This window comes from Chiloscyllium plagiosum, chromosome 34, assembly GCF_004010195.1.
Source record: "Chiloscyllium plagiosum isolate BGI_BamShark_2017 chromosome 34, ASM401019v2, whole genome shotgun sequence".
NCBI classification, from domain to species: Eukaryota; Metazoa; Chordata; class Chondrichthyes; order Orectolobiformes; family Hemiscylliidae; genus Chiloscyllium; species Chiloscyllium plagiosum.
The window spans coordinates 8,432,863-8,458,296 of NC_057743.1; the positions used below are offsets into that span (position 1 = coordinate 8,432,863).

At 38.0% G+C, this 25,434-nt stretch overlaps 1 protein-coding gene across 11 annotated transcripts in view; it reads right to left on the reverse strand.

Annotated features, from left to right (window-relative positions):
• The window catches only part of LOC122540194 (eukaryotic translation initiation factor 4 gamma 3-like), a 140,741-nt gene that overhangs the window by 104,561 nt on the left and 10,746 nt on the right, over positions 1-25,434 (reverse strand). For 4 of the 11 annotated variants that reach the window (XM_043675553.1, XM_043675557.1, XM_043675552.1 and 1 more), the window contains 5 exons: positions 24,546-24,643; positions 18,075-18,200; positions 12,263-12,401; positions 9,045-9,083; positions 5,930-6,664 (listed from right to left, as the gene is read on the reverse strand). In XM_043675553.1, coding sequence (XP_043531488.1) covers positions 5,930-6,664; positions 9,045-9,083; positions 12,263-12,401; positions 18,075-18,200; positions 24,546-24,643 — 1,137 coding nt within the window. The remainder of the gene's footprint in view (positions 1-5,929; positions 6,665-9,044; positions 9,084-12,262; positions 12,402-18,074; positions 18,201-24,545; positions 24,644-25,434) is intronic. The other 7 variants (XM_043675560.1, XM_043675563.1, XM_043675558.1 and 4 more) reach the window with 5 other exon arrangements.

Below are 25,434 nucleotides of genomic sequence, written 5' to 3' on the forward strand. Positions count from 1 at the left end.
ACTGACTTAAAAATACAATATTTATTAAGATTTGGTTAACATATCACACAAATTTGTTTAACATACCCACAAATTTGAGTTCAGTATCTTTAAAGTATCTAACTAGGTGGTAAGGGCTCCCTTAAGTTGTCAACACCCCAGTGTTTCTCTTCTGGAACAACAATCTGTAAACAAAGATCCTCATTGGCAAACTCAAGGAAAGCAGGCTAAAATTATGACACACTATGGCTAATATTGATACAACAATCTTTTGATCTGAACGTAGCCAGAACAAAACATGTTAATAAAATGCCATCATTACTACTCTTTTCTCAGTAAAAACAATGTTCCTCTAAGAGGCATCTGAACATTCCCAACATTGCATTATATTGATGCCAGTCTCAATGAGTGAAGAAAATATTGCATTTGACTCAAGCTCCAGGTCTATAAGTTTGATTCCAATTTTACATCATTAGTTCAACTCCTGGCTTACAATCAGTTTCTTTAGCTATGAGTCATTCCTGATGAAGGGCTCTTGCCGATTCTCCTGCTCCTTGGATGCTGCCTGACCTGCTGTGCTTTTCCAGCACCACACTCTAGACTCTGATCTCCAGCATCTGCAGTCCTCACTTTCTCCTAGGCCATTGTGTATACCAGATGGCAAAAGACTGTTAGGTGAAGAAACATTTGCAACATCATTTAAGTTTTAAGTTGTGAGCATTTAACATGCAAATTAGTGAATGAACCCACATTAGTGGAGATCACAGAACAGATCAAGATTCCACAAATATTCAATGACAATTCTATTAAAGTCCTGCTGGATCGTCAGAGCCCAACTATCATGCAGCTACCACTTAACACCGTTCTCAGCTTTGACCCTATGATATTGTTTTGACATGACACTATTTTATCAGATGTGCACACACATTATTCAGAGCAGATACAGAGCGCTGAGTCATGACCAGAAATGTACTGAGCCACTCCCATCACTCAGGATATGAGGAACAAAATAATAAGCAAATTAAACCTCTCATAATTTCATGACTTCTGCTAAAATGCGTTAGGATTTAAGACAATTGTTTTAAGACAAACCAAATATTGCAAACTTGCAATCAATGAAAAACATGACTGTATGATGCAGAAACTTCTTTAAATAACATCAATGAAAGGGTGTGTAACTTTCTCCAATCTTCATTTGTTCACACTGATTAAATTACATGCAAGTCACCACAATTCTGAAGGTTTAGAGAAATATGGAATTTTAACTTCATTATTTGAAAAGACTGCCTCCTCCAAAACTACAGCAAAAATAAATATAGCACGAGAGTCAGAGGTTTCAGAGATAACAGACATTATACCACTCAAAAGCAAATTGAGACAGTTGGACTTGCTATACAGATAATTAGGTTAAAAACAGAAAATATTGTAAACATTCCATTTTCTATCTCCACATGTACTGCCAGACCTGTAAAATTTCCAGAGTTTTCAATTTTTATTTAGATTTCCAACATTGCTAGTACCAGGCACTAAAATGGACAATCGGTTAATTTTTACCTATAACTGGGCTCAGCATCCCCAGAACAGAAAAAAATACAAAGTCGCTAAACAAGGAAGTCACAGACCTTTGTCTGATAACTACCCAATCAGCTCAACTGGAGGCACCTATAGGTCAGGAGTAGCTTCATCATGGTGTCTTTCAAGGTTGAAAAACTGGTTTTCTTAATACTGAGGAAAACAAATCCCCATATTCATCGAGAAAGCAAAGAAAATTTATGAAAAACCAGAGTTAAAAAAAGCGTTCTGTGCAAATCCCAGAAGACAAAAGTCAATGTCAACGCCATTGGTGTTATAGACCACCTCCAGTAAATTCAGTCCTTCACTGAAGCGTTCCATAGAGGCTTGAAGTTTTTATTTAAAAAACATCAAGATTTTTCCAAAAATCAGTCAAATTGGACTTTTATTGTAAATGCCTGTTTCTTCTGTTATACAATGCAGGTGAAATCAAAGTACCTCTCATTCTAAACATAAGTTCAACCACAAATGACATTCCTCACAAAGCATTTAACAACTTGGCATTCATCCAGATCCTTCAAAACTGAAATTTAGAATTCAGACTAACACTGCTTTTCTATTTTAGCTGGTCCCTACCATAAATGCTTCAACACACACAAGGAAAGATTATACCAGATTGCTTTACACAAGCCCCTCCATCACCTGATTAAATGTGCAAAGTCTTGAACATCACAGAAATATTCAAATGTAGAGTATTCAATACTTCTAATCATCTCTCTCATCCTGTCAGAGAGCATCCTGCCATCCTATCTCTACAAAAAACAAAGCACTTACTTAGCATTTCCATGGCAGTCTTTTTCATTATTAGTGACTTAAATATCAATAGCAAATGTCATGCAATTATCTCCTATTCTATCAGTATAACATGCAGCAATAGAAATTATGCAGTAAATTGTAACTGCGATAGGGTTAACCCTAACCATACTGCAGTGAGGCTACACAGAAATATACATTTATCCTAAGTACATTTTATTCCATTTGGAATGGACTGAATAGACAGGCAATTTCAGAAAATGATATCATAACAGAGGCATTTTCTTTTGAAAGCAGATATTTCTTTTCAGGCACAAACGACATAACATATCCTCGAGCATGTTGCAAACAGATATTCTGCTAATTCCTGGCAGATACTGATGGAGGGTATCTTCCAGTTTTGACAGTCCTCCAATCCAAAATGGATAGAAGACAAAAGAAAGACTTTCCCTGAGACCATCAAAAAGTTAACCACTATTCCAGTAATTCCATTGCAAAGTAATTGGAGTGTAACACTGGTTAATCTCCCAAACTTGGCATACAACTCTCTTTCGCACTAACCAATCACACAATGAATTTGTAATATCTCAGCAGCAATTCTTTTGAGGCATAGCTGATTGCAAGCAAATCATTATTTAGATAACATCACCATAATGCAAAATCAGGAGACAAATTCTAAAATTATAGTTTATTAAAGCATCCACACATGGTCCACCATTTTCATTTCAAAATGGATTAACTTTCTCAGCCAGTCTCTCAACTTCTCCTTCAGGTTATCTGCAGGGTCTTGAATTGATAATGGAATCCTGGTGAGGCACTACCTTGTGAATCTCCGATTCCAATCCTGGTTAAGAATAGGCTGTTGTGCACTGTTGAAAATAGTAACTATTCCTCCGTGTCTTTCATTTACTTACACAAAAAAAGACTCATCTCAGTAGCTCTCAGTGAAGTAGTGCACAGAGTGATTTACATTAGCTCACTTAGACAAATAGCGGCAAAAAACATAGGACTGACAAGCAGTAGGCCATTCGGCCCTTTGGGCACACACTGCCATTAAAAAGGATCATGGCTCACCTGGGTGGAGTCTCAAATCCACCTTCCTGTCTGTCCTCAGTCCTGACTCTCATGTTACCTTTGTCAGGTTTGTTTTTCTAATCCATTTGATTTACAATATTTGAAACCTTTTGTCAGAATCAAACTGCCCTTCACCTTACATTTGCAAATGAAACGTGCATACTCTCATCTACTACAAACTTTCACACCTTATTCAGTTTACAGTTAGTCTTCTAATTTAAGGCATGGAAAAACAGTTTGCTGTTAATTAGTTTCAGTTGATATTCAAAAATGCCATTTGGTGTCAAGTTATTAAATTTCCTCTCAATCAACCACTAAATCCTGATCAAAGCATAACATAACAATCTTGTGTCACAGCTTAGGCCACAGGAAAAAAAGTTAAAATTGACAGTGTATTCAAGCAACTATATTTTTTTAACAAATTAGAAAAAATCTCATTTCCAAATACTGATCAAAGAAGCCTCAAACTTCAAGCTCTCCAGCTTTCAACGTTTCGAAGTGGTCATCCATTTATAAACAGATTCATGATTATTCAACTTATTGTTTTTGGTGCTGTTTAATTGTCCTGTTCTCTCTCTATAACACAACTTATTTCCTTAAAAGATGCTTCAATTTTCCTTTGTGGCTAACCACACCATGCCTCAAGACTATCTACATAATGGCATTTCTTCACATTTGATCTCTCTCCTCTCATTTAAATATGTTCATTCTTCTACTGTGCATCATTATTTACAAGAGTGAAATGACTGTAATCCTCTTTTCTTTACTTGCCATCATTTTTAAGAAATTACATATCATGACCTCTATGTCTTTGTTCCTCTGCAGTTGTTTGCACATGTTCATTGGTAGGAAAAACAAGAAAAGAAAACAAAACCAAAGTGCATCACCTCTCATGCAAATTGATGAAACGTGACCACGATGTGCCATTCTACATTTCTCCCATTATTTATATCTAATTCAAAACTTTATTTTATATTATTAAAATGTTATTCCTTTTTCTCATTTCTCAAAGTTGTCAAGCCCTTTCAATGAAAAGTGAAGCTTTGTGACTGTAAACCATCAACTAGGTCAGCTTGGTTTCGAAGTTGGAATCATAGCTATTGCATTTTTTCAAATAAACAAATTTTTTTGATGGTCTATGTCTCAAAGTGGATTTCTCCACACATGCAAACAACCTAATCTACTTGAGAGTTGAAGCGAAATTATACATTCAGCATTACAAAGTCAGTCTCAGAAATCTATATTATCATAACTTACCTATCTACACTCCATAAGTTAGGATATTAATCTTCTTCGTACAGAACGGGCTATATGAAATTAATTTGTGCATTAAGATTTGCTCATCATTTCTTAAAACATCTTGCTAAATTTCACTCCTAAAGGTACCATCATCTCACTAGGAAATGTTTCAATTCATGGCAACTTCCCTTTGATATCTCAAACACAGCATTTCTTTAAATGATCTGTTTATACAATGTGGACATCACTGCCCAGGCCAATATTTATTACCCTTCCCTAAACGCTCGAAGTAATGGTGAGCCACCCTGAATGGCTACAGTCCATGTGGTGTGAATACTGCAGTGCTACTAATCGAAACTCCAGTATTTTAACTCAATGCCAAAGAAAGAACAGTGACAGGCATTTAATTTTAAACTCAACCTGTCCAGGGATGGACATGAAACACTTCTAGATATTTTCTAATCAATCTGTTCAACATTGGAACAGACAGGATTTGAATCCAGGCCTTCTGGCTTAGAAGTAGAACACCACCATTGCACTACAAGGGCCCCCAAGAACAGCAGATTACTTGCAATCGAAGATGAATTATGGCTTGGAATGAAATTCACAGGCAGTGATGCTCATACATGCTCACTGTCCATGTGTCATGTAACCTGGCAAATCTATTAATAAAAGACCGTCAGAATGTGCACTTTCAAGACAATTCCAGCAGTGATCAGTGCAGAACAATTATGGATTTTGCTTCTACCCAGGGATTGAGATACCAATTTTGGGTAGTATTACCTTCGGTCTATCAGCTAAATCAGAACACATCTTAGTTTGAACATTTCACATTAAATCAGCTGTACACTGAAGTAGGCTTCAAAGCTTTATGAAAATAATTCCTTCCCGATTGTCTTAGGAATTCATATTTCAGTATCAATCAAGTAAGACCTATATATATACACCACAGAAATTATTGAAAAATACATGAATTTTGTATATAACACAAAGATTTATAGGATAATCAATGATAAAAGTTAGTTCACTAAACTGAACTAGAGATTGAACATCAACTATTGTCAAACAAAACTAGCAATCTTTCTCACACCACTGGCATAATATGTAAGTATCGAAACCTTTAAGAAACATTTCCAGTAAAATGTGAATTGGCATTGTTCCCACAAGGTGATGAAAGTATTTGGAAACAGCTCTCACTCTTGGAAAAGGCTGGTCTAATATCTTGTAGATTATTACAATATGTCTCAAATACCATTTTAAAAATTCCTAAGATTTGACATTATACAGACAGTCTTATTCAATGCAAACCTACCATACACAATCTCTGGGCTTTTTTTGGAGTTTAATTGTTGTGATTCATTTTCCTCTACCTCTTTCTCCTCCTCTTCAGCGGATTCTTTGCTTTCCATATCCTGATTTCTGTCATCACTAATAGGAGTTTCCTCCTTGTTCTCTTCCTCTGCTGTGACTTCCAGATTGGTGCAAACAGCAATCGGGGAAGGTGTTATCTCCACTTCTGTCCGAGGGATGTCTGGAATCTCCACTGTAGTGGAGAGTGTAGGAAGGTCTTGTGACAGACTTTCTAAGGTGCTTTGTGTTACTTCTTGTCCTGCCATGCCATTCACATCTTGATTTGTGTTAATAGTAGCAGGCACTATAATTTCGTTAGCTGAAGCAATAATCACTTTTCCAGATAGGTTTTCACTGCCCTGCTCTTCCTGTTTATCCTCTTCTACTTCCCCATGCAAACATAAGTTAGGTACAGGGTTCTGCTCTTCCTTAGGAATGAATGGTTCAGATTCTTCCACAGAATCCAAAGTTGGAAAAATTGAGTCGTTAGTAGTAAATTCCACTGTTGGTGCTGCTTCTTCTTCCTCCTCTTCCTCCACCTCCTCCTCCTCCTCTTCTTCTTCTTCCACCTCCTCCTCCACTTGTAAAGGGACAGAATCAGGAGGCTCTCCATCTATGTCTTTACTTTCTAAAATAGTTTCTGATCTTCTATCTGGTGAAGGACTTTTCACCATTGGCTCCTGCTTTGGTTTCTCTTCTAAGAACAGAAACAAAAAGCACATTTAGTACATTTTAGTCATACAAATCAGTCGTTTATGTAGATCACATCTTTAATCATTGATGTAAACAAAATATAAGCTAGTTACATTTTGAACACAAAACATTCCATAAGTAGTACAGCTTCATCACTGGCATCTTCTCCAAGGACATAACAGAAATATAATAACGAAGGGAGAAAATGCATTCCGCTAGAATGGTCTCAGCTGCTCATTCTGATCAACCCATATCATTTATGTGCATAGGAGAAGCACAGAATATTTGGGTTTCTAAAATTAAAGTTCCTTAATTATTGATTCCACTTTTAGTGAAGTCTGATACATTGCTTGTTACCTTTATTGTGATACCAACCAGGAAACACGGACAATTTTTATTTTGGATTACATCAGTTTTGAACTTTTAAATCTGCACATTCAAGTCTAATATGGTCAAAAGTGACATATTCCAAACACAGAGAAATTGAACGAGTCAGCCTACTGCCTTCCAAAATCATAACAACAATCAACATAAGCAAATTTTCAGCAGCAAAAAACTATTACATTTCACCAATGGCTATAATGAATTTTAAGCCTTGCTTTTACTGTACTCAATATCCCAAAGCATTTCTAAACGTTCTGGCCAAAGCAGAATAAAGCATTAATTCATTACATTGTTTTGTCTAGGATTGATAAAGCATTGCAGCTTTAAATTACAGATGCTACCCAAAACATGAGGCACACTTTGCAACCCGAGGTTCGCACATTCCTTGAGGAATTTTAGGATGTAGCAATTAAAAATAGTCAATATTTGCATACTGCAACACACATTAATGTGCCTTGCATATTATATCTCTTTCACAAATTCAGCTCCACTGGAAGTTGAGGATTGAATAAATTGGCACACTTCAGTAACTAGAGTTCTGGATACTTTTGAATGCAATATTAAACCTTAAGAACTATAGTGATTCAAATAGGCAGCTCATTATCACTTTTCTAGAGGGAATTTAGGAATGAGCAATGAATTCTGGCTTAGCCAACGACACACATCCCGCATGAACAAAAAAAAAATGTTAACTTTCTATAATCTTGTACATGAGAAATAGCTAACTGCATGAAAGGTCATTCTTGTGGTCACAACTTAAAATTAGATGTCACCATAAAATGATTAGGCATTCACAGAAGTGAATGACTTCTTAATGACCTGAATTATACAATATATATTTGTCTAATCTGTAGTTCTAAAGAATATTCTAGCAAGCCTTTATTCTCATAAAAGTAATACTGCTGTACATCATACTTCCTTACATCTAGCAAATTGCATTTATACAGTGCAACTCTTGTGGGAAAAGTTCACAAAATGATAGAGGTAGCAATCCAAAGATTACATTACACATTCATCCACCTTGAAAGAGGCTAGTTTTAAGGACCCTCAGAGCAGGAGGGCTTGTGTGTATTAGGGAGGGAATTAGAGTTTACTGTCTTGACAACTAGTGAAGGAATTTGTGCTTAAGGCCTTGTCAGCTGAAAGCACAGTGGTGAATAGTGAAGCAAAGGGAGTGGTGATCGTACAAGAGTTGGAGGAATGCAGAATCTTTGGATGGTTGTTGAAAGATGGATCTAATGGAGACAGAGAGGGGAAGGGACCGAGTGTACAGGATATATTGCATATGGGATATGGGAAGCACTCCCAAGTCACACAGTGAAAGCGAGCTAACACATCACAGATCTCAATGCAGGGTTTATTTCTGTCTTTTCAAGAATGTCTTAAATTTATACTGCAGACAGTAGTTAGTCCAAAACAAGTCATATACCATTGCATAAAACTGCCATTTCGTTTGGATGAATGCTTTAATCTAAAATATCAAATGTTACACAATTGCTTTAAATTTGAAAAGACTTAAGGACCAAATGACAAGTGTACAAACTCTGTCAAAAGTTCGAATTAGGCATTTGGGCAGCATGATAATAAACATTTGACAACTCACTCTAAATTCACTTCATAAGGTACGAAGTAAATTCCACTGTTCATACTTGAAGTAGTCTTCATTCAACAACATCTCACAAAACACAATTCATACCCCGATCAATGCATCAAAAGTATTAACATCTTACCTCAATACTTGGCAATGGAAACAAATGTTCACAATTATTAGTTAAAAATTAATCAATGATTTCACGAACTGTATCACTGCACAGTAAATGGTGAGGGAAAACATTTAGCATTAGGTTTGGTACCTTCCCAATGTTTCAAGTTGAACAGGCAGTAAAACTGCCAAAGCTCTTTATACAGTCACTCAATTACAGATATTTGCCCTGGAAGTACAGACACTTGTGAAGGTGCAAAGAAGATATACTAAATTATGTTTTTAAACTGTTCCATACCTGCTTTCAGTTTTGTTATAGCAGCTTCAGTTCGCCCCACTGAAATAAATAGAAACATTTTATGGCATGTAGCATGCCTGAACTTTTAATTCAATGAAATGCTATTTTCTATTTGACTGCAGATTACTGGATCTTTTATAGAAAGTGTCATACAGGGTCATAATTATTGCAGCTAAAACAAACATCCAAGGAACTTTAGACTTGATATAATGACTTTAAAAAAATCAATCTATTCACTTGACCTTTACAACTATACATGTGATATGGGGGGGGGGGGGGAGACATGAATTAGGTTTGTCCAAGAAACCTAAATAACACACTTCATGCAAAGGATTTATTTGTATGTACTACAACACTAAAGAAAAACTAACACAAGCAGCTAAAATGTACTATACAGTTCATCTCTCCTCCACAAGGATATCTCTGCCTTCACACAGAGTCATAGAGCATGGAAACAGGTCCAACTCGTCCTTGTCAACCTAGTTTCCCAAACTAAACTAGTCCCACTTGCTTGCATTTGGCCCACATCCCTCTTGGCCTTTCCTATTTATGTACCTGTCCAAATGTCTCTTAAATATACCTGCATCTACCATCTAGCAATTCATTCCACATACGAACCACCCTCTGTGAAAAAGTTGCCCCTCAGGTGCCTTTTAAATCTTTCTCCTCTCACCTTAAAAAAAAAATTGACCTCTACTTTTGAACTCCTCTGCCCTAGCAAAAAAACCCTTTGCCGTTCACCTTTTCTATGGCCCTCGTGATTTTATAAACCTCTATAACACTTACGCCCCCAGCCTATAGCTCAAACCCATCATCCCCAGGAACAGTGTTGTAAACCTTTGCTGAATTTAATAATATCCTTCTGTAGCAGGGTGACCAGAACTAACACAGTAGTCCAAAAGTGGTCTACCAACATCCTGTAAAACCACAACATGTCCTAATTCCTATACTCAAATATCTGAGTCATGAAGTCAAGTATGCCAACGCCTTCTTAACCACCCGGTCTATCTGTAACCCAACTCTGAAAGAACTATGTACTTGAACCGCGAGCTCTCTGTTCAACAACAATATCCAGAGTGCTACTATTAACTGCATAAGTCCTGTTCTTGTCCGTTTTATCAAAATGCAATACCTCACATTTATCCAAATTAAATTCCATATGCCACTCCTCAGACCATTGGCCCAATTGATCTAGATCCCTTTGTAATCTTAGATAACCTCCTTCACTGTCCTACTTTGAGTATGCTTTACTATTTTAAAGTCAGGAGTTGCTTTATTAAAGTTATTCTGACAATGTATTTTTACACTGAATTAATCTAAATTAAGAAATGTAAATATTGAACTTCTAAAGAAAAACAAAAATTCATTAGAATTGGATCACAAATTCAAAACAGCTAGAGCAAACAGGAGGCAGCCATAAACAAAATACAAGACAGTTCACTCAAGCCAATTTAATCATATGAATGCCACTCAGCCCACCCTTATCCAATATTTACCTTTGTATTTTGAGATGAGAAATACGGAGTATGAACTAACTTACTATAATATGAGGAAAGGGCAGAATTTCAAATAGACACAATTACCAAATAACGTAACCTTGAATAGAAATAGCTGACAAAATAAAATTTCTCCAATCTCTACATCAAACTGAAAACTTAGGGGAATTAAATGACATTTTGATGACAGTTTTTGAAGTAAGGCTACTAGAATATTAAATTGCCTGCCATAGCTAGAGTCACTGATCCTAGAAAAAAATCAACTACCATTTAAGCAGCAAACACGGACAGCTCACTTAGTTTGAGTATTTGGGGGCACTGCTTCTTTAAACATTAATTATATACTGTAGTGCAATTTTAACGATTAGGTAATTTTATGTTAAATCACATTCCATTGTATACAAGATCTTGCTCTGTCACAATCCTTACAAAGGTGACTGAGTAAGCTCTAGAATGTTCAACAAGTAATTTTCTTTTATGATTTAATATAACTTCATAAAATACTAACTGCTGGATAATTGTGTTTGAAAAGTTACAAAACTCCGATCAATCAGCAAGTTAAATGGGCCATAAGACAGTTGTCACATTCTTAGGAGATCTACAGGCAGCCAGCCAACAGACATTACACAAATTACGGTGAAACAATTGGACTATATAGTGTTTGTAATGCACTCCCTTCCATAATAATGCTCAGAATGGAAGGTGAAGTTAGTTCTCTAGCAGTAATGACTTGGAGCATTTAAGAATTATCCAGTGATTTTCCTCCGAAATGACAGGCATTCCTTAATCTAAATATTTCTATTAATTGTGTTGATATTAACTCTGAAAATGTGTTACTGGAAAAGTACAGCAGGTCAGGCAGCATCCAAGGCCAGACCATCGCCATAGCATAGCAACACGACAGCTGGAGGAAGAGCGCCTCATCTTCCACCTAGGAACCCTCCAACCACAAGGGATGAACTCAGGACTTCTCCAGTTTCCTCATTTCCCCTCCCCCCACTTTGTCTCAGTCCCAACGTTCGAACTCAGCACCACCTTCCTAACCTGCAATCTTCTTCCTGACCTCTCCGCCCCTCACCCCCATTCCGGCCTATCACCCTCAGCTTAACCTCCTTCCACCTATCGCAGTTCCAACGCCCCTCCTTCAAGTCCCTCCTCCCTACCTTTTATCTTAGCCTGCTTGGTACACTTTCCTCATTCCTGAAGAAGGGTTCATGCCCAAAACGTCAATTCTCCTGCTCCTTGGATGCTGCCTGACCTGCTGCGCTTTTTCAGCAACACATTTTCAGCTCTGATCTCCAGCATCTGCACTCCTCACTTTCTCCTTGGATATTAACTCTGCCTCACAGGTATAACTAACTATTACAAAGGACTAAACAGAAACAAATAAGCTGCTGCGTAAACATATAAATATACTGCTGAGAAATATACATGCACGTCACGCATCATAACTAGATCCTGAGAAGTCTGGCAGACTGAAAGCTTCTTCCAGTTGGAATGTAAATTCAGCTAAAAAAATTGGAATAATTCACTAAATATCCAACAAAAAAAGAAAAATATAATCACTTGGATTTTTTTTTTAAACAGTGATTGTATGCAACTGAAATGGTCTCCAAAATGAAATGAAGAACTCTTTTCATTCATTTTCCCACCAGGCATGAACACACAAACACCAACATCAAAACTCTGAATCAATACGCACCAAATAACTACTGAACAAACCTTGCTTGAAATCCACACTTGGAGCAACGTGAGCATTTTCTGCAGTTCCGAAAACTGGTCCATGTTCTGCAACCTGACTGGGTAGCTGCTGGGATTTGAGGTACAAGAGGTGAGGATAATGAGGGTGTGGACACAAAAACTAGCACATGGAACACGCAGACAGGAAAACAAACAAAAGTTTACCATGAAATTTCATTGTAGGATAATAAATTCAAGAACAAAAAGAAAATGCAAAACATAAAGAGATGGAGTAAGCAGGATTGAGAAGGAAAAGAAAAGAGGATTACAATTAACAAGGATAGACAACAGACATAACTCTTAATGCGCTCTCACTGTTCCCTCTAAGAGTCTTTTTCGATTTATTATGAACAGCTGCCCAACAAAATAAAGGCTATCACTTTCCCTCCCTTTCATGAAGCTCTTCCAGAAAGTCCAAAGTCATAGCAGAAATAAGGCAAATTGGAAAATAAATTTCTGCAAGATATTTTAAAAAAGACGCCACACCTAACAACTGTTAACTATGTTAATTACAAATAGGTTGGCTGTTAATAAAGTAAATTCCATCAGCCTTGAAGATTTCACTTTAAAATCAACCAGTTCAGTCACATTTATGATGCACCTTTGGAGTAGGTGAGACTTGAACCTGGACCTCTTGTCTCAGGGATGGGACCCCACTACTGCATCACAGGAGCCTGATATATGCTCACTGTAGATGTTTTTTACTCAACCTGTTCAGACGTGTTATGACACACTTCTTTAATCCAGACCTCTGGTCCAGAGGTAGGAACGCTACCAGTGAATGACAAGAGCCACCTCTTTGGTCACTAAACACTCATGCCTGTGTCTCAAAATGCCCACATTTATTGATGTATAGCTGTGAACTGGCTGAAATTGGTTAAACAATCTAATTAATCAACAACTGAAAATACTACAGCTTTATTTAAATGTAGACAAACGAAGAAATGTAAACAAATCAACTATTCAGTTACAATACACTTTTCAAGATATTAAAGTAACACTGCTGACTGCAGACTGACTCAAATCGGATTTAAAAGTTACTCGGGGACCAGCTCACAGGTCTCCACCAATATAACTACCATTAACTGGCAAACCACCGCAATAGGAAATTGTGGCAGAGAAGAGGCAGAATATGTAAAAATGGGACAATTACTTTCACTGGCCATTTCCCTACAACAAAGACTGAAATAATAAGTTTATGAAACTAAGAACGAACTAGTAAGCTCATCATTTCATGGGACAAAGAATGAAACATTTACACATGGCCAATGCCCTCACTTTCAATTGGAGTGGCTGTACTTAGACACACCCACTTTAGACTTCTCCATCTTTTCTTGCATCAAAGGTGGGTCATAAATTCTTTTATTTGAGACATTTTAAGTATTCTCTATACTCCAAGTATATACTTGGATCTAAAACTAAGTTTTTTTTAAAGCAAATAATGTGAACAGAATCAATTGATAAGAAAGGAAGCACCAACATGTCATGTCGATATGTTCAAAGAACCTTGAGAACAACCTGGTTGTTGCTCCAGGAGCAGAGGACCAAACTCCTAACAAGCAAGTCAAAATTTTAACAGTTTCACATCGCTTGGATGCTCTTCTGAGAAGTAACTCTGGTTCTTTAAGAGTGTTAGATGAAGCATTTGATTCCGTCAGGGAAAGACAAAACAAAAGTTGCACCTAGCAAAGAATGCAACTGATGACCATATCGTCTGTGGTCAAAATGTAGCAGCAAAAATGGGCAAACTAATGCAGAGTTTCATGTGAGACAGATAACTAAAAAAAAAATTGTATTAATTGTTGTTTTGGCAGCAACCTAAATACTGAGTACATTGTAAAAACATTTTACATAACTTACTTACAGGTAACAAAAATCAGGACCTGGCATTAAAATCCACCTGCAAAATACTTCATTTTGTTTTGAAGTTTTGTTTATAATCAGAATTTTAACTTAGAGGGAACGTGATACATCATACACATTAGAAGACAGACATGTATTAAAAGTTCAGTACAACATGAAACGCAGACAATACTTTGAACAAGAAGTGCATGCATACATTTCAGAATTCTTCAAAAAATCTCGATAACACACTGTGTGATCATTATAATGTATAACACTCAACTGTGGTAATTCTATTTCATTCAGAACAAAATTAAGTACGAGTTTACATTGTAGACTTTTATCTTTTCCCGCAATTTCTTTTTGCTGCACAAGGGAAATGATGAAACTGATGACCATATGACATGATTACTCGTCACATGGCCACCATGAATCAGATTAACAGTGGAACAGTTAACACTGGATCAAAGTTATGTTTGGCTGCTAAGTTGCACTTGGAAGTGCACCAGAGTTTGCATCAGATCAAAACAGAACAAATATGGTGTATGAAATTTGGCTGAAATGAAGTTCAACATTCATAAGTGAACTGAAATGTATAGTCATCAGGTGCTTTTGAAATCATAACATACAGATCCAATATTACTAGTTCTACTGAATGTAAATCTATGGATAATTTACAAAAATTGCAAAGGGAATACAATTGTTTTATATTCATTTTGATTTTAAAAGAGTTGTAAATAGCACACACCAGAAGCTAGTTAAACAATAATTGCATTTCTTATCATTTCACACTAATCCACTGCAAAATAAAAATATTTAGAATTCTTTCACTAGGTGCGTGCTATGGCAAATCACATCTCCTAATTCTGATCACAAGACAAACTTTTAAAATTGCATCTGCTATAAAAACAAATGTTTTACGCACACTGATGCTCAGATTTGCATTAAAAGATCTGCAGTGATTTGGGAACTATTTCACACTGGTGTACCAAATTGAATTTACTAATGAATGTAATAAATTGCCTCAAACGTCAGGAAATGCATTTTAAAAATTCACTTGAACAATTACTTCATTAGACAAAATAACCAATGTGGTTAAACAATAAAAGTCTTGCTCATATAATAGTAAATAAGCAGAAATCTTTAGCACTCAATTTTTTCTCTTACCATTTCCAACCCATCCATGCCGACCAGATATCCCAACCCAATCTAGTCCCACCTACCAGCACCCGGCGCATATCCCTCCAAACGCTTCCTATTCATATACCCATTCAAATGCCTTTTAAATGTTGCAATTGTACCAGCCTCCACCACTTCGTCTGGTAGCTCATTCCATACACATACCAGCCTCTGCGTGAAAAAGTTGCTCCTTTTATATCTTTTCCCTTTCCGTGCTGTACCTCTCTATGACTCTGTTGCCAAATGTTTGGTTTTTGCTAAATGCACCCTAATCATCTTTTCTGGTCTGTATATTCTTTTTCTCAGCTTAACAATAATAATGTACTATATAATATATATAATAATATAATATATAATCCCTAAATAATGTCTACTGAAAAATTAAAGGTAGAATTTCAATTTTTAAAAAAGATTTCTATCTTGGGGTAGACATTACTAATCACTAATTGACCTTCATAAGATGGTCACCATGGAAACAAACCCTTCAGTCCAAACAATCCATGCCAAACAAAATCCTTAACCCCACCCGCCTGCTCCTGGCCCATATCCCATTTAAACACTTACCCAAATGTTTTTTAAACGTAATTGTGCCCACATCTACCACTTTCTCAGGAAGTTCATTCCACATGTGAACCACCCTCTGTGTAAAAAAAAAATTGCCCCTCATCTTTTTTAAATCTCTCTCATCTCACCTTAAAATTGTGCCCTCTGATTTTGAAATACACCATCCAAGGGAAAGATACCAATACCAACCTTATCTATTCTCTCCATAATTTTATGAACTGAGTGGATTGCTTGGCCGATTCAGAGTGCAGGTAGCAGTCAATCAGACTGCTATGGTTTTGGAGTCAACTATAGTTCAGACTCCGTCAAACCATCATGCTTTCTTCAATAAAGGACTAACTAATTAACTAGATGGACTTTTAAGACAATCTAATAGTCTTGTGGTCTATGTTACTAAGATTAGCTTTTTATTTTAGATTTATTTAATCAACCAATTTTAAAAGGCTCTGCTGTTACAGTGGAATTTGAACTGATGCCCCTTCCGGATCATTGATTTACGCCTCTGGGATGACTACCCCATTGCATAACCATGATACTATCACTCTTAGTTAACAGGCAATGCACATAATTGCTGAAAATTATGCTCCCATGACTGGTGCTAGATAATGTGCAGGAAATTTTGCCACATAACTTTTTGGACCAAAGATTTGGCAACATTGTTTCTCCTGTCAGCAAGATCAACTGGCACCTCAGCAGCTCCTGTCTGCAGCTGTTAGTTTGATCTCAAATCTCCAGAAACCAGCAAAATGATAAAAGGCTGCATTTATTCACCTTCAGTAAATCTGTCAGTACCAGACCTGAACAGTGAGGAAGAGCACACATTGGTTTAGATGCTCAGCAGTAATGTGGTGGTTGGTATTTGGCTGACTGTCTTGGGGGAGATGAGATTTAACTTGGAGTGACTGCTGTGCAGCAACAACTGCTTTGGAAACAAAAGCACTGGGGCAGGGCTGGCAGGTAGAACTGCAGCATTGCTGATAGAGATGACACAGTGTAGAGTGCTTCACTGCTGTGTTCACATGTTACCAATCAAAATTTGACAAATACGCATTAGGAAATATTAAGCAGATGTCCAAAAAAGGATCATTTTAAGCAATGCTTAACTGGGATCCATTGTGAGCACAGACAGTATTAGCAAGTGGGACTGAGTGTGAATTAAGACAAAAACAACAAAGTCTTGGATGATCTCAATTTACGGAGGGTAGAAATTGGGAGGAAATCCAGGAATGCCTTGGAATAGTCAAGTCCAGTGCAATAAAAGTAGAGATGAGGGAGTGGGTCAGGGAAGCAGTTCATTCAAATATCGTTTGGCTAAATGAGCTTGGAGACTCATTTAGCCAAAAAAAGGAGTTATTTCTATTCTGAGGAGTTTAGATTCACACTCTTTAATGGCTCTCACTTAGGTTATCCATTAGGTAAGTTGCAAATGATCACAAGATGAGGTGGGGTGAAAATGAAACTTTAGCACACAATTTCATTCTTCCAGAAAAGTAACCGTTCCACTGTCCCATCACAGCACCTACTTGTTTATCAAACTAAACATGGTGCATGCACGGAATGAACTGCAGAGGAAGTGGTAGAGACTGGTATAAATACAAGATTTAAAAGACATCTAGATGGGTATATGAATAGAAAGAGTTCAGGGGGACATGGGCCAATTGCTGACAAATGGAACTTGTTGGTTTAATTTATTCATTTGTGAGATGTGGATGTTCCTGGCTGGCCAGCATTTATTGCCCATCCCTAGTTGCCCTTGAAAAGATGGCACTGATCTGCCTTCTTGAACTGCTGCAGTCCACCTCTTGTAGGAGTTGACCCACAATGACATTAGGGATGGATTAATCCAGGATATCTGGTCTACATGTACGAGTTGGAACGAAGTCAATGTCTTGACTTTAAAACGTTGATAATACTCACTTTTTCCTGTCAACTTGCCCCAGGTGTTAACCACGTTTTGAAAGAAGCACTTTTAACATATGGCTTAAATTCGCTCTACCAAGCCTTGAGCCAGATGAAATTTCATTTGTTTATGTTTACTGTGCCATTAAATATCGTGCATAGCTCGGTAAAGTCCCTACTGATAACTGTAACAAGAACCTAAAATAGAGGAAAAACTAACCATTCTATACAACTGTCAACTTTCAGCTAACAGCTAGTTTGTGCTGAATGCTGTTCACCTAAGTTAAAGAATTAAATATTTTCTAAATACCTGAGGTGGAGTCGGCGTGGAACTTGGTCTCACTACAGGCGGTGTAGGATTTCTGCTTCCACCTCCACCTGACAATATTTCTTCAGTGACGTCCTTGCCTCCCTGATTTGGATCACGGATTCTAATCTGCAGAAAAGAAACCACACAGTACTAAACTGTATAACACTATCATTATTATTAGCAACTTTCTTTTTGATATTTATCTTTTTAAATGACGCTGGGATACTTCTTTGATCCTGTCCACTGATAAATATTAGATACAAAATTTAGTTTTTCCAGCTTTAATGGCAAGCGAGCACACCAAAGAGCTTTGTTATTAAAAATATTTTAAAGTCTTTCTTAAATCAAGTGCAGAACTCCAATTTCTTCTCAGGTTCACAGCATGAGGAATTTGAAATATGCTGTCAGTACTAGTTTCAACACTATAGTCACAATTGAAACACACTTGGGATACAAATGATAATAAACCACACTATTAAACAATAAGAAACAAACTAACTGATGCAGTTTATGGACCCTACAACAGAGAGACTGGCTTCCTTGAATTTAAGCCAACTAAAATCTAACACAGCATTTATCAAAATCAGGTATTCTGATCACATTAGTAGAGCTAGTTTAGCTCTACTATTCATATAAAATCAGACACTTTGTTCTGTATAAATGTAGACCTGAAGCAAGTGAAGGTCAAGGTTCCCAACCACCTAGTACATCTTATTTTCAAGAAGGTGGCCTTTGTTGTATATTTGTTTATTAAGCTGGGAAGACTTTGAGAGTATGAGGAAAGAGAAAAGAGCAAGAACGAGTACACACAAAAACAAACAAACAAACACAAAAACATTTTAAACATGTTGCTCCAAATCAAAAAAAAATGAAGTTTGGCCGACATTCTGACTTGAAGGGGAGATTTTTGCCAGAATTAGTCAAGAGCATTGCATACTTCTACAAGATCAGGCCATAACTTTAGTCCTTGTACATAAGCATGAGTACAGAATGTATTCTACTTATTTGATTTTCAGGAAGAAAATTGGGAATCTAATCTGAGCTTTGGGGCGGCATGGTGGCTCAGTGGTTAGCACTGCTGCCTCACAACACCAGGGTCCCAGGTTCGATTCCAGCCTCGGGCGACTGTGGAGTTTGCACATTCTCCCAATGTCTGCGTGGGTTTCCTCAGGGTGCTCCGGTTTCCTTGCAGGTCAGGCGAATTGGCCATGTCAAATTGCCCATAGTGTTAGGTGCATTAGTCAGAGGGAAATGGGTCTGGGTGGGTTACTCTTCGGAGGGTCAGTGTGGACTGGTTGGGCCGAACGATCTGTTTCCACACTGTAGGGAATCTAATCTAATCTAATCAAATCAAATCAAAGTGTTGACATCATCTGGTATTGTTTTGAGAACCAAAATGCAGCTGGCATTGAAGTGAGTGTGAAAAGACACAAAGACTTCTCAATGATAGGAAAGTACAGAAGAACCTCGATTATCTGAATACCGGATTATCTGAAGGAGATCTTGAGGTCCTGATAGAAACATTACTTCAAAGAGCTGTTTCAATACCGATCGCAACTTTTGTTTACGATCATTAAAAACAAACGCGGCTTACTGAAATGCTGCCCAGAACAGTCCCAGGCATCGATTGGAGCCCTAGGCACCATCTCCAATGACTGACCTCCCGCCCTCTTTCTATCTCTCCCCACCCTTTTCTTGGAGTTCTACAAGGGGGCAGATGTCCTACTGCCTCGTCTCCTGAACGGGGAGCAGACTGAGCAAGTGCTCACTGTGACAATCCCATTGAACTCATGGGGGTGGGGGGGTTTCCCAGCAATGCTGCAGGTCCCTTACATACAAGTGTGTATCTACTCAAAAGCAAATCCTGAGACAGAGAGAGGAAGAAAGGCAGACAGAGCAAGGAAGAAGGAAATTTCTGAAAACTCCCGAGTTTCAGAGGAAAGGCATTCAATTAAATAACCAAACAAAATAGTGCCCGCCCATCTCATTCGGATAATCAAGGTTCCTCTGCACAGAGTAGCAGCTTCTGTATCTCCACGCATGTACAATCCATTCATATCGTGTGAAGAAATGATAGCAAGAGTGAACAGTTCAACGTTGGACCAGAATTTACTTCAGACTGACATCAGCAAATTCCACAATCCTTTACTCCAGAAAAACCTTCATTGCCTAAAGGATTTGCTCAATTTGAACACCAATTTCAAATTATTTCAAACATGTTGAGCAAAATTCATAATCATGCTATTCCCCTCTATATCGCCATCATGGGAAGTGAAACTCTGGCACGCTATTGGAACATTAATACAGGTTCATGGCCCCCTCTCAGTGATATCTTTTCAACTTTGAAAAACAGGAACAAAACAACTTTGACATAACATTAAACAATTATACAACATTAAATAAACAGGAGGCAGCTAGGATTCACACCTTGATCAAAGTGTAGCTCATTTTACTCTAGAATTAAGGTCACAAAGCTGTACAATCTGAAGACCTATCTCAATGCAACAATGTGCATATTTGCAGGGTGTCAAATGATCAAGGTGGCAAGAATTTGGTCTATTCCAAAAAACTGCTTCGTTGACGTTTTTAATGTCCAAAGCCTGAGTGGACCCATACTACTCCCAAAACCAAAAGATTTAAGACAAAGTGTATTTATTGTAATCCTTCTGCATTCCTATTCTATGTGAGAGCTTCTTAAAAAAAATTCTTAGGGTATGGGTGACATTTGGTCAACTTTATCCTGCTATACCTACTAAGAGAAAGTGGTAAACCTTCTTGAATTGTTATTGTTCTTTTAGTTGTGATGCTATTAGAATGGTAATAGGTAAGGAATTCCAGGCAATTAATTTAACAGTAGGAATGGAAGGAGTCCAAGCCAGGAAGTATAGGAGAATTAGAATATGATTTGTAGGTAATGCTATTCCCATAAACTGGTTCTCCTTTTTGGCAACAAAAGGTCTAAAGAGTGCCAAAACAGGAATTAAGTTAACCTTAGTGATCTATTATGATAATTTCTACTGCAGTCAGAATGTATCAGTATTAAAGATGGTGGATGCCAAGCACATTGGATAGGCCACCAATCAAGAGCACTAGGGGCGGCATGGTAGCTCAGTGGTTAGCACTGCTGCCTCACAGCACCAGGCAGGGTCCCAGGTTCAATCCAAGACTCGGGCGATTGTCTGTGTGGAGTTTGCTCCCACAGTCCAAAGATGTGCAAGTCAGGTTACTTGGCCATGCTAAATTGTCCATAGAGTTAGGTGCATTAGTCAGTGGTAAATATGGGGAATGGGTCTGGGTGGGTTACTCTCCAGAGGGTCGGTGTCGACTTGTTGGGCCAAAGGGCCTGTTTCCACACTGTAAGGAATCTAATCTAATCACTAGTGTTGAGCTTCAAGTGCAGTTCCAGCTGCACTCATCTGCTGAAAATTGTATCTTACTCGCCATTGGGCTTATCAATAAAAGAATTAGGTGGTCAGGTGGTTAGCCACTTGTCAGAAGAGTTTTGAATCTCTCTTGCGATTGTAGCCATGGACTGACACGAGTGGTCCAATTAAGCTTCTATTCAAAATACAACTCCAAAAATGTTGATGGTGGGACCTGAAAGGTTATGGGAAATGATTCAGTTTTTATTTGTTTGGAACAGCCATGATCCGGCACTACTGTGGCACAAATATCATGCAGTGTGCTGATACAGTCATATTCACAATCAAGAATTACAAATGAAACAATGCTTTCTAATAGTCAGAGGATAGCACCACCTGATGTTCTTCTGAGACGTGACCATCAGTTTTGAAAATAGTCAGGTCGGGTTTGTGGCTCTTAAGACCCATGATAATATTCTAGGGGCGCAATGAATATCCGCTGGCAACTACTTCGACCTTCCTGCCTTGTACGTGTAATTTTTCATTTTGATGCCTGCTGGCCTCATTGCTGGGGCCCCACAGAGCTCAAGTGGATGAATGCCACCTTGTTGTTGAGGGCAGCTACACGCATTCTGTCATTAAGTTGAAGCATCGATGCTTGGCCGAAGAACACAAAGAGATCAGGGGTAAGTCTACTGGTGGAACAAGAGCCGCAACATGACCTCCCAACCCCTGTACTCAATACTCTGACCAATAAAAGTAAGCATACCAAACGCCTTCCTCACTATCCTATCTACCTGCGACTCCACTTTCAAGGAGCTATGAACCTGCACTCCAAGGTCTCTTTGTTCAGCAACACTCCCTTGGACCTTACCATTAAGTGTATAAGTCCTGCTAAGATTTGCTTTCCCAAAATTGCATTTTATCAGAATTAAACTCTATCTGCCACTTCTCAGCCCATTGGCCCATCTGATCAAGATCCTGTCGTAATCTGACATAACCTTCTTCGCTGTCCACTACACCTCCAATTTTGGCGTCATCTGCAAACTTACTAACTGTACCTCTTATGCTCACATCCAAATCATTTTTGTAAATGACAAAAAGTAGAGGACCCAGCACCGATCCTTAAGTCATAGATATTCAGCACAGAAACAGACCCTTTGATCCAATTTGTCCATGCTGACCGGATATCCTTACCTATACTAGTCCCATTTGCCAGCACTTGGCCCGTATCCCTCTAAACTCTTCCTATTCATGTACCAGTCAGGTGCCTTTTAAATGCTGCAATTTTAATAGCCTCCACCACTTCTACTGGCAGCTCATTCCATACACTCTCAACCTTCCGCGTGAAAAAGTTGCCCTTATGTCTCTTCTATATCTTTCCCTGCTCACCCTAAACCTATGCCCTCTAGTTCTGGACTCCCAAAACCCTGGGAAAATACTTTCTCTATTCATCCTATCCATGCCCCATGATTTTATAAACCTCTATCAGGTCACCCTTCAACCTCTCATGCTCCAGGGAAAACAGCCCCAGCCTATTCAGCCTTTCCCTTTGGCTCAAATCCTCCAACCCTGGCAACATCTTTGGGAATTTTTTCTGAATCCTTTCAAGTTTCACAACATCTTTCTGATAGGAAGGGGACTAGAATTGCATGTAATAATCCAAAAGTGGCCTAACCAAGATCCTGTACAGTTGTGACATGACCTCCCAACCACTATACTCGATAAAGGAAAGCATACTAAACACCTTCTTCACTATCCTATCTATCTGCAACTCTACTTACAAAGAACTATGAACCTGCACTCAAAGGTGTCTTTGTTAGCAACACTTCCTAGGTCCTTACCATTAAATGTATAAGTCCTGCAAAGATTTGCTTTTCTAAAATGCAGCACCTCCCATTAATGCAAATTAAAGTCCTTCTGCAACTCCTCAGCCATTGGCTCATATGATCAAGATCCCATTTTACTCTGAGGTAGCCTTCGTCAATGTCCAGTGCACCTCCAATTTTGGTGTCATCTGCAAACTTACTTGGCTGAAGGTTGTACATAACTTGATCAATATGGGTAGGAAATAGTGAGCTAATTTTTCACATTGTCAAGTTGGTGTCAATATCAGAACTAGACACAGTAATGTCTGGTTCCACAAGTCTTCAGCATTATAATCAAGATACTGTCAGGACTAACAGACTTTTCTTTAAGTTACATGGCTTACTCAGATACATTGTTGTGGAATTACTAAACTAACGATATCCTACTGCTTTCGATGTTTCATATGCAGATAGCACTATGTTGTAACCTCAGACAACACATCTTATTTTTTGGCATGTTTGGTGTTGCTGTTAGTATACTCCTCACCATTCTATAACAACCAGGTTCGGTCCAAAAGCTTGTTGATAATGTGAAGGTGATCTGCTGGAACATGATGCCAAAGTATGGTGATTTACAATTCCGGTACCAATGGACCACTGTCTTCATGAATGCCTATTTTGGGATAGTAATTAAGCGCCACACTAAAAATATGGAGGATTTCATCTCTGTGGAAATATTTCAAGAAAATCAGCTGTATCCAAAATGGAGGCTGAGAGGGTCACTCATCAGAAAGACTACTTGTATTGGTAATCTTGGTGCACAAATAGCAGCTAGCTTCCACCATGTAGAGCAATGCAACATCCTATAGCTCCCTGAAATCACTTAGCTGCAGAGAATGCTCTTCCCCTTTCCTTCACAAATATTGTTATCAATACAAAAATGGTGACCACAGTTTTCAAATGTTCCCAATTTGAGGGCAGATATCAACAAATTCACAAAGCCATGATAGCACTTTTCCTACTCTATAAAGGACAGACTTGTTTCTTGGACAAAATGAGAGTTTGAGACAACAGAGTAACTAAATGCTTTCAAATTGATAAGTACAGCCTAGATCAATGGAACTATTAAAATCTTCACATAGAAAAGCAGGCACACAACTAAATAGTAAACGATTTCCCTAAAAATTTGTCAAGATTGCTCCCACTGGCATATTACAAATTAAAGCTCAATTCCACTCATTTATACAAATTTAGGCAATCTATAGCAAACCAAACGGAAACAGCGCACAGATTTGTCATACCGTTTTCTTTTCCCTCTTTGTTGGAGGTGGTGGCGGTTGTGTAGGCACTATCAGAGGTGCAGACGGCGAATACACAGGTTGACTGTAATAGGATGGTGCTGGTAAAAGAAAAGGCACATTAGAATTCATTGTCTTGTTCCTTGATGGAAGGAAACTTGGATTTTCTAAATTTCACCTGCTTTACAGTGACTGAGAGATAGTGAGAACCGCACATCAGAGTGGACACCAAGAGTGGAGATGGAAAAGGCGCAGGTCAAACAGCATCAGAGGAGATGGGGAGTCAACGTTCCAGATTGGAACTTGTTATCAGCTGCACTTTTTCCAGCTCCACTCTTTATCCACCCCATGCTTTAGGGACAAAATAAGGTGTATTTTGAATTATAAGCTGTCACTAGCAATTCAATTTTTAGCAATGTCCTCTAGATGCAAGGCTCAGAAGTCAGTTCACATCAAGATGACAACAAAATCAAACATGTTAGATTCCCACTATGCAAATGCAAAAAGGCGCAAAAACAGAATGCCATGTATTGTAATCAGGACCCAGGGCTTAGTAATTACATAGGAATAGAAACTATCCCAGTCACAGAATGAAAAGTTGGCTGTAGCTAGTGCCCTATAGTACTACTTCCATTCTTTCTTTGATATACTTTTTCATGGATTACAATTGTTACATCTTTTCTTCAAATACAAAATTAAAACCTTCTGGTTGTGTCAGTGTAGCATATATGTCAGTTGCATTAGCACTAAATCTGGAGTGGTTTCATAGTTAGGGACACAATGCAGGTAAAATTACAGCAATAAAATCTGAACTGATGAATGCAAAGCTAATTTAGTTTGGTCTGTGTCTTGCCAGTGTAGATTAAAAGTTGTACTGTTGCAAAAGTCTTTG